Source organism: Nannospalax galili, unplaced genomic scaffold (assembly GCF_000622305.1).
Source record: "Nannospalax galili isolate Female #2095 unplaced genomic scaffold, S.galili_v1.0 scaffold870, whole genome shotgun sequence".
In the NCBI taxonomy this organism is placed as follows: domain Eukaryota; kingdom Metazoa; phylum Chordata; class Mammalia; order Rodentia; family Spalacidae; genus Nannospalax; species Nannospalax galili.
Genome location: NW_008329130.1, coordinates 1,249,834 through 1,260,324, shown reverse-complemented (window position 1 = coordinate 1,260,324; position 10,491 = coordinate 1,249,834). Strand labels below are relative to the sequence as shown.

The 10,491-nt window shown below is 46.8% G+C and overlaps 1 protein-coding gene across 1 annotated transcript in view; it reads left to right on the top strand.

Moving 5' to 3' along the window:
• The window catches only part of Pgd (phosphogluconate dehydrogenase), a 24,290-nt gene extending 16,504 nt beyond the window's left edge, over positions 1-7,786 (top strand). Inside the window, exons 9-13 of the mRNA XM_008831768.2 lie at positions 3,315-3,445; positions 3,682-3,815; positions 6,582-6,681; positions 6,846-6,968; positions 7,059-7,786. Coding sequence (XP_008829990.1) covers positions 3,315-3,445; positions 3,682-3,815; positions 6,582-6,681; positions 6,846-6,968; positions 7,059-7,178 — 608 coding nt within the window. The 3' untranslated portion in view covers positions 7,179-7,786. The remainder of the gene's footprint in view (positions 1-3,314; positions 3,446-3,681; positions 3,816-6,581; positions 6,682-6,845; positions 6,969-7,058) is intronic.
• Positions 7,787-10,491: the final 2,705 nt, after the last annotated feature.

Sequence of the window (10,491 nt, the reverse complement as noted above, 5' to 3'; positions counted from 1 at the left end):
CAGCACTTGGGAGGCAGAAGCAGGCGGATCTCTGTGAGTTCAAGACCAGCCTGGTCTAAATAGTTCTAGGACAGCTGGGGCTACAGGGAGACCCTGTCTCAAAAAGACAAAAAAAATAAATAAATAAACTTTTAAAAAATTCATCATTATTTTAATTATATGTATCTGTGTTGTGTCTGCATGTGGGAGTGTGCACACGAGTTCAGGTACCTGTTAAGGCCAGAAGCTTCAGATCCCCTGGAGCTGAAGTTATAAGAGGTTGTAAGCTGTCTGATGTGGATGCTGGGAACCAAACTCCTGTCCTCTGGAAGAACGGCAAGTGCTCTTAACCCCTGAGCCATCTCTCCAGACCCCTATTTATTTATTTTTGAGTCAGGGTCTCTTTGCTGAACCTGGAGCTCACTGGCTAGACTAGCTACCCAGCTAGCTCTGGGCTTCTACTATCTCTGCTACCCTGTGGTCATAGACATGTGTTGCCACACCTGGAGTTTTACATGGATGTCGGGGAATCTGAACTCAGGTCTTCTTGCTTGTACAGCAAGCCCTTTACCTACTGAGCCATCTCCCCAGACCTACCCTGTCTTTTTCATTAAGGAGTGCCTGCTTTGACAAGATTGGAAAATAAGTGAAAGCCAGGTGCCTTGCACAGTTGCCACGCCCTCCCTTGTTTTCTGATTAGTCATACCTCACCCAGCATATGCTGCACCCTGTGGTGTAAGGCACACAGGAGTTGGGAGGCCTTTGAGTCCTGCACTCAGTAGAAGGAAGTTGGCTGTGTTTGGGCTGATCTCAGTGTATTGTGTGCAGGGAGTCTTTGTTCAGCACTGACATGAGAACATGAGTGTCTTCCAGAGAACACTCCTCCTTTAGAGACTCTGTTCCCTTCCCACCAAGCAGGCCCCATGGATTCCCAGATGGAGCCATCCCACTTGAATTAAGGGGAAGCTGACCGAAGTTTGGCTCATCCTTATGTAACTGGGAGGGGTTGGCTGCTCTTGCCGGTTTGCACAATGGTCTTACCACAGCATTTCCTTCCACAAATGCTAAGTCATCCTGTGTGTGCCACAGGGAAGGAGAGTGGTGGGGGAAGGGCAGGAAGACATCTGCTCTGCACCTGTGTTCTCGAGTTGATGACTGGTATTGTTTTCCCAAAGGTAGAGTGTTATGTTAGTGCCCAGAGATTTCAACCCATTTTATTTGGAGGAAAAAGAAAGTCATTCTTCTTATATAAATTATTAATTGAGCAAGTCTGTCACAAGGGATAATTTAAAGATATTAAATGTAATAAAGTAAAATTATGAAACTAAATTAGTATTAATTACTAATTTTAATACTAATTAGTATTAAAAACTAAGCGGTGGAGGGGCACTGGAGAGATGGTTCAACGGTTAAGAGCACTGGCTGCTCTTGCAGAGAACCCAGGTTCACTTCCCAGCACCCACATGGCAACTAACAAGCATCCATAACTCCAGTTCCAAAGGATCCAATGTCCTCTTCTGACCTCTGTGGCCATTGCACAACATGGGTGTTCTTACATACATGCAGACAATACACTCATACACATAAAATTTAAAAAATAAATAAAAATTTTTTTTAAAAAAACTAAGCCAGCAGCTGGGTGTGGTGGCACACACCTTTAATCCCAGCACTTGGGAGGCAGAGGCAGGTGGATCTCTGTGAGTTCAAGGCCCGCCTGGTCTACATATTTATTCCAGGACGGCTGGGGCTACAGGGAGACCCTGTCTCAAAAAGACCAAAAAAAAAAAAAACCACTAAGCCAGCATGGTAGTGCCTGTCTGTAATTCAGCTCTTGGGACATGGAGGCAGGAGGATCAAACGTTAATGGCCATCCTTGGCTACACGGCAAATTCAAGGCCAGCCTGGGCTACATGAGAACCTGTATCAGAATATATATATATATAAATTAATTTCCTCTAAATTAAAACTAAAATTTTATTCTTGAGCTAATACTAAGTAATTCTCCATAATTATTTTTTGTACATAAAGGAACTCAAACTAGTTTTATTAAAATGGTAAAATAGATTATTGCTTTTACCTATTAAATGAGTAGTTTTTAAATACTCAAATATATATATATAGGTCTTTTTGAGACAGGGTCTCTCTGTAGCCCCAGCTGTCCTGGAACTCACTATGTACACCAGGCTGGCCTTGAACTCATAGAGATCCGCCTACCTCTGCCTCCCAAGTGCTGGGATTAAAGGCGTGCACCACCACGCCAGGCTTTATTATTTTATGTGTATGAGTGTATTGCCTGCATGTACGTGAGTGCCCTCGTGTTGTGCAATGAAGTGGGGGTCAGAAGAGGGCTTCATACTCCCCTGGAACTGGAGTTAAGGAGGGTTCGTAGCTGCCATGTGGGTGCTGGGACTTGAACCTGGGTCCTCTGCAAGAGCAGTCAGTGCTCTTAACCGCTGAGCCGTCTCTCCGGCTCCCATACTAATCTTTTTTGTCTCTGTTTTACCTCAAAACTTCCCTTTGAATTTTGAATTGATCTTTGTGATTGAATACCTGTATTTTGTTAGAAGACTGACTTAAGACTTGTTTTAGCTATCAAATCCACTGTTCAGTGCTTTCATAAAAGTTCTTTTTGGGGATCTGGAGAGATGGCTCAGCAATTAAGAGCACTGACTGCTCTTGCAGAGGACCTGGGTTCAATTCCCAGCACCCACATGGTGGCTACAAAGCGTCCTTAACTCCAGTTCCGGGGAATCCGAAGCCCTCTTCTAACCTCCGAGGCATTGCACGATGCAGCTACCATCTGTCCTTAACTCCAGTTCCAGGGGAATCCCAAGCCCTCTTCTGACCTCCGCGGCATTGCACGATATGGGTGCACCCACATACATGCAGGCAGTACACTCATACACATAAAATAAAAATAATAAATAAAAATATTTTAAAAATAAAATTTTTGGCGGGCATGGTGGCGCATGCCTTTAATCCCAGCACTTGGGAGGCAGAGACAGGCAAATCTCTGTGAGATCAAGGCCAGCCTGGTCTACATAGTGAGTTCCAGGACAGCTGGGGCTATAGGGAGACCCTGTCTCAAAAAGACAAACAAATAAATAAATAAATTTTTAAAGTTCTTTTTGGGCCAGGTTAAAGGTTAAATTTGGGTCCACTGGCCAGAAGAACCTGGAACTCTTGGTGCAGGTTGTGTCTCACGCCTGCCCCCTCTGCTCTGTGTCGTGTGTGGGTGTGTCATCATCCATGTTCTGTATTTCCCCGTCTCCCCCCAACACTCGGTTCTGAGTGTTCACCACTGTCCTCTGGCAGCTTCTCTTTTCTCTGTGCAGGAGAAGCTGTCTTTGCTCGGTGTTTGTCCTCTCTGAAGGAGGAGCGTGTTCAAGCCAGCAGAAAGCTGAAGGGTCCCCAGAAGGTCCAGTTTGGAGGCAATAAGGAGTCCTTCCTGGAGGACATTCGCAAGGTGGGTAGCACCTGGCCTTAGGCTTCGCTGGCCTTGGGGATAGCTTGTGCGGTGATGGGAGAGCTCTTAATGCCCTGGGATGGCAGGAAGAGTAAGTCCAGACTCCACCTCAATCTGCCTTGAGGCTTTTCTTGTGCTGTTGCCCTCTCTGGGTCTCCGCTGAGGTCAGAGGACTGGTGGATGGGAGGTGGCCGCTCCACTAAATGGCAGCTGTGGTTCTCTGTGTTACCATCCAGGCCCTCTATGCCTCCAAGATCATCTCCTATACTCAAGGCTTTATGCTGCTGAGACAAGCAGCCACCGAGTTTGGCTGGACCCTGAATTACGGTGGCATTGCCCTCATGTGGAGAGGGGGCTGCATCATCAGAAGGTAAGCCACAGGCAACCTCAGGGCTGCTGGGACATGCCAGCCATACGTGACCTCAGGACAGGCTTCACAGTTTTCCTGTAACTAGAGCAGCTACCCTGTCACTGAACACTGACAACAGCATGGGTTACAGTGTCATAGTTCACTTTTGTCTTATACAGGCCCCTCCGTATACATGTCCACAGTTTAAAACAATTGTAGATCAAAAGTGTTTGAAAGAATTCAGGGTGTGGTGGTACAGGCCTTTAATCCTAGCACTTGGGAGACAGATGCAGGTGGATCTCTGTAAGATCCAGGCCAGCCTGGTCTGCATAGTGAGTTCCAGGCCAGCTGGGGCTGCAGGGAGACCCTGTCTCAAAAAGATACCCCCCCAAAAAATCAAAAAGACAAAAAAGAAAACCTTTTATAGAGTACTTGTTTCACATTTGTGAGACCTTGGGTTCCAGCACCACACATACACACACACAAACAGCTGAACATTTATAGACTTTTTTATTAGCATTATTCCCTAAACACTACAGCATACCAGCTGTGTTTGTAGCATTTGCATCATAGTAGTTACCATAAATCACCTAGATTGTTGTGGGGTGCTTTACCAGAGAAGATCATTCAGACAAAGTTTTGCCAAATGAAAGTCATTGCTGGCCAGGGCTACTACACAAGGATGTTGGGACCCAAGTGTGTAGCCCTGAGCCATCTTCTCTCTAGGGTAAGCTTTTACACAGAGAAACCATAACCAGAGATGAGAAGTTTAATTTCCCAAGCTTATAGCTGGAGAGCCCCCTTAACAATTTCTATTCTGTTAAGCAACAATTACTATTCTGTAGAAGCAAGCCAAGCATAACCTACAGAAGCCATAAATCAGCAGTTAGAAGCTGCACTCCGGAACACACTGACCTGTTCCCAAGACAACCAGGGTCCAGTTGACATGTGTTCCCATACCCCAGGCCAACTGCCTGATAATTTCTGAGACTAGAGTCAGCCTAAACTTTAACATGGCGTAGCTATGGTCAAGAAGGTGCCCTATTACAAGATGATGTAAAGTATACAGGGTATGTGTAGGTTATTTTAAACACTATGCCATTTATTAGTGTATATGGATGTGTGTGTGCAGATACCATGACCTACATGTGGAGGACGTCAGAGAGTAGCTTGTGAGAGTTGGTTCTCTACTTCTACCACATGGGTCTAGGAGATTAAACTCGGGTCATCAGGCTTGGCCACAGGTGCGTTTCCCCACTGAGCTCTCTAACTGGCCCAATGAATACAATGCCATTTTATGAGGAGTTGCACACCCAAGGATTTTAGCTAGTCCCATTCCCTGAACAGACTGAGGGACAGCACAGTCTCTCTGACTGAACTTTCTATACCACCCCATCACGTAGCTCTCTGAGAAGTGTTATGGCCCTGGCCTCATCTCCTGGGACTTCCCTCTGTCCTTTCTTGAGATAGGGTCTCTCTTAGCCCATGTTGGCCTTGAACTCCTGATCTTCTTGCCTCTACCTCACCTTTGCTTTTTAAAAAATAACTTACTTTTAGGCCAGGCATGGTGGTGCATGCCTTTAATCCCAGCACCTGGGAGGCAGAAGCAGACAGATCTCTGTGAGTTTGAGGCCAGTCTGGTCTACATAGTCAGTTCCAGGCCAGCTGGGACTACAGAGAGATCCTGTCTCAAAAAGACCAGAAAAAAATAACTTTTAAGGAGCTGGAGAAGTGACACAACGGTTAAGAGCACTGGCCGCTCTTACAGAGGAACTGAGTTTGATTCCCAGCACCCACGTGGCAGCTAACAACCATCCATAACCAGTTCCAGGTGAATCCTGTCCTCTCTTCTGACCTCCACTAGCATTGTATGACACGGGTGTACTTACACACATGCAGGCAATACATTCATACACATAAAAGTATTTTTTAAATTTTTAATTGAACTTTTGTGCATTTCATACAACACATCTTGATCATGTTTAGACCTTCTTGCCTGTCTGCACCTCTTGATAGCCCTCCTTCTGGATTTTATGCATTCTGTCATATATGTTAAGGCCTGTCAAGTTTGTGTCCCCAAATGTCCCTTGGTGTGCATTCTTTCACTGGAGCCTGGTCAGCCTATCTAGACCAGCTCTCCCTCACCCAGCAGTGGTCAGTTGCCAATAGTTCCTCTGCTAAGGTGGGGGCTTCGTACCCATTTCCCCAGTTCTATGCTGGGTTTTTGTCTGGTTTAAGTTTGCATGGGTCTTGTGCATGCTGTCACCATCGCTGTAAGTTCATATGAGCAAGTTTCCAGCTGCCTGAAAAATTGTTTCCTTGTGGTCATCCACCACTCCAGACTTTTGCAGTCTTTCTGCCCCCCTCTTCCACAATTGTTCCTGAGTCCTGCCTGGGTGGCAGAGGTTTAATACAGGATCCTATCCTGGAACACATGCTCTGAAGTCTTATTCTCTACATTTTGGCCAGTTGTGGCTTTCTGTGGTAATCACCATCTGTTGCATGAAGAAGCTTCGCTGGTGAGAATTGGGAGATGCGTTAACATTCTCTCTGCCCCCTGTGGTGGGTCCTGGGGATGGATTCAGGACATCAGGCTTGGCAGCGGGTGCTTTTGCCCTCTGCGCCACCTCAGCAGCCCCCAGTGTACTTATGAAGAGACTAGGCTAGCTCTCGGGGCTGTGCTTTGTAACTCCACCTCTACAGAATACGTATCCACTTGTTACTTCACTGCTGTCAGTGAGGCTCTCAGCCGCTGTGGTTAAGAGGATTTCATGTGTGCTGTTTCAGTGTATTCCTGGGAAAGATTAAAGATGCATTTGATCGAAACCCAGAACTTGGGAACCTACTGCTAGATGACTTCTTTAAGTCTGCGGTTGAAAATTGCCAGGTATGTAGCTGGCGGCTGTGTGTCCCGTTTATTTTCTCTGGGTTTCACTCCAGGACATCTCTGTTTCATTTAGCAGCATTGATGCCCATGAAATCCTTCATACTGGAACCACTGAGTGGCTCTGGGGCAAACTCAATCATTCACCCTTTGCTTTCTGTGCGTAGGACTCCTGGCGGCGGGTGGTCAGTACTGGGGTCCAAGCAGGCATCCCCATGCCCTGCTTCACCACTGCCCTCTCCTTCTATGATGGATACAGACATGAGATGCTGCCGGCCAACCTCATCCAGGTGAGCTAGGGAGCGGGTGATACCCTTTAGCCCGGCTGGCTCCTGAGGATCGTGTACATCCCACCCTAACCAATTGCATTTCTTTCCTAGGCTCAACGGGATTACTTTGGGGCTCACACCTATGAACTCTTAGACAAACCAGGACAGTTTATCCATACCAACTGGACAGGCCACGGTGGCAGTGTGTCATCTTCTTCGTACAATGCGTAGTAGGCCTACGGCTCTCATCCTCCCTCCCCCTCAGGACAGTCCCTGTGCCAAAAGCACTCCTCATGGCCCTTTGTCCTATTCCTGCTCAGATCTTTTAGCCAAGTGTTGGCTTTGGCTCCTAACAGGTCACACACAGTCTGTTGTACAGTAGTTGTGAGCCACTGTGCCCTCTGCCTCATCCTCTTGAGCTGCCCAGGAACTGACCTTGTACACAGCAGCGTGACTGCCCCCTGATGCAGCTGTGCCACTCGGGTCAGAGGCTGCAGCACTTGGCACACAGGAGAAGGGTTTGTGGCACTGTTTTAACTGGAACCTTGGATAGTGCAAGAGAGTTCTGTTTCTTCTACTCAGTGAAAATCATGGTGGTTCTTGGTTGAGTCTTACCGCTCCAAGCTGTGATGAGCTGATTTTTCTTTTAGCCTTTTTCATTTTTACCTCTGGTTGATTTTGTTTTAAGATTCCCAATAACACAGGACACACTGAGTTGAGGGTAATGATTGAGTCTGGCGGGAGGGTGAAGAGGAAGTTCTTACTGGGCACAGTGGGTACTCCGGTGTTCATGTGATGTCCGCCTTGTCACACACTTCATAATAAACTTTTTAAACACATTGTTTGGTTCGGTCTGTTTTGTGTCCTGTCCTGCGCCAGATGTGTCTAGGTCCAGCCCTAGTCAGGTGTGAGATTTTTAGCGCCCTCAGTCTGCTCCTGAACCAGGCTTTTCATGTGTCTTGTTTACTTAGGTATTACTCAGCCTGGGGCCACGGGACTGTATCAGGCCAGGAGCAGTGCCACTCTCATGATTTTTCTGGACCAAACGTGGCCTGAGAACAGGGAGAGTAAACAGTGCCTGTTTGGGTAGCTGGCATCCATCATCTGATCTCTCACCTCAGCCTCAGGAGAGTGCAGGGCAGGCAGAGCTGGCGTGGGGAAGCAGCTTCATGGCCTCCAGCCTCCTGGAGCACAGAGTGCACCCCCTCACCCAGCTGCCCACTTAGATTCCTTTAAGGGCTTCTAAAGGCTTCATCTGTTGTCCCTACTCTGAGGCAGATGGATGCCTCGAGAATAGAGTGAATTCTGAAGAGGAACAATAGACTGGAAAGTGAATCCAAGGGCTTAACCTAAAGTAAAGGCAGACTGCCTAAAAATTAAATCTGGCAATCAGGATCAATCCAGACTCTTCCTACTCACTGCTCAAGGCGCTGTGAATGGTGGCTCATGGGGAAATCATTTACAGTGTCTGGTCTCGGTTTTCTCATTAAAAGGGGATGGCAGTAGTCTGTCCCCTCCAGTGAAAGCAACAGTTGTTTGCACACAACCCCCGAATGAACAGTAGCTTCTGCCGTGTGCCTGTGACTGACTGGCCCTGAGCGCATGGAGGAGCCTGGGGGCAATGTCAGGAATCATCCACCATCTCTTACATCATGTTCTTGTTGGAGATGGGGTCTCAAACAAGAGCCAATCGAGGGACAGCAGATACGGTTCGTCTTGCTGGCCGAGTTGCTCTAGAGATCCATCTCCCCACCCTATCCCACTGGCCCCCTGCACCCTCTATGCTCGCTGCCTCCCACCTGGCATTTACAGTGGGTTTCTGGGAATCTGGACTCCAGGCTTCACATGCATGGCAAGCACTTAACTGCTGAGCTATGTCTCTAAATCTGATCTTGAACTAATCCTTCTGCCTCCACCTCCCCAGTGCTAGGATTATAGTATGCACCACCATCATTGGTTTATAAGGTGCTGGGAATTGAACCCAGGGCTTCAGGCATGCTAAGCAAGCACTCTACCCAACTGAGCTATGTCTCCAACCTCCAGTTTTTCTTTTTGAGCATTGAGCATTTGGTTACCAGTACTCAACCATAGTCCAAAATAGAAAATGGGAAATTCTAGAAACAGTTTTGTAGTTGTGGGGACTGCACCTAAGACCTTTTAGATACTAAGCAAGTGCTCTGTGACAAAGTCATATCTTGAGCCTAATTAGTGAATTTTAAATCACATGCCACTCTGAATAACGTGAGGGAATACATTGTCCACTCCGTCACACCTGGATGTGAACCACCCCATGTGTGTAGTCTATCTGGCTGTTCGTGCTACCCTCCCATTAGTCAGCGACTGCCTTGCTTTTTGGATTAACCTTTGCAGTATAGAAGTTGGGCTCATGGGGCTGGAGAGATGGCTCAGTGGTTAAGAGCACCGGCTGCTCTTGCAAAAGACCCGGGTTTGAATCCTATCACCTGCATGGCAGCAAATAACTGTCCATAACTCCAGTTCCAGGGAATCTGACACCGTCTTCTGACCTCTGAGGGCACTGCACAACACGTGTGCACTAACATGCAGGCATAACGGACACATAAAATGAAATTATGATATTTTAAAATAAAAGAAGTTGCGTTCACATAGCTAGCCCTTACATTCACAATGATCCCAGACTCTAAAAACAGATATTGGCAGTTTGGATTTGCCAAAGAGAGCCATGAAATGCTTCCCTTAAGTGAAAAGGCAAAAGTTCTCAACTTGAAAGGGGGAAAATGGGTACTGGGATTGCTAATATCTATAGTAAGAACAAATCTGAAATTGTGAAGAGGAAATTTGTGCTAGCTTTGCTGTCCTGACATCTCAAACCGCTAGTTTCAGCCCACAGTGTGTGATAAGTGCTTAGTTAGAATGGTAAACGGGATAGGAGTAGGTATCGCATGGTGGTACAGTTTTTGCTTAGCATGGCTAAAGCCCTGCACTCAAGCTCGGCACTGACAAATTGTTAGTAGAAGGAACCGACAAAATGGGTTGGGTTGGTAGTGCAGCTCAGTGGTAGAGTACTCCGCAGACATTGCACAACATGGGTGCACCTACCTACATGAAGGCAGTACACTCATACACGTTAAAAAAATTTTTTTTAAACAGGTAATAGGGGCTGGAGAGATGGCTCAGTAAATCTTTTTTTTTTTAGTTTTTTTATATGTGTGAGTGGTATACCTGCATGTAAGTGCACCTGTGTTGTGCAGTGCCTGTGATGGCCAGAAGAGGGCATTGGCTCCCCTGGGACTGGGGTTATGGATTCAAACCCAGCTCCTCTGCAAGAGCAGTCAGTGCTCTTAAGTGCCGAGCCATCTCGCCAGCCCTTTTTTATTTTTTGGCCTATTTTTTTGAGGCAGGGTCTCCCTATAGCTCTAGCAATCCTGGAACTCACTTTGTAGACCAGATTGGTCTGGAACTCACAGAGATACACCTGCTTCTGCCTCCCAAGAGCTGGGATTAAAGGCATACTGCACCACATCCAGCCAGCCCAATTTTTTTTAATTATTTTTATTTCTATGTG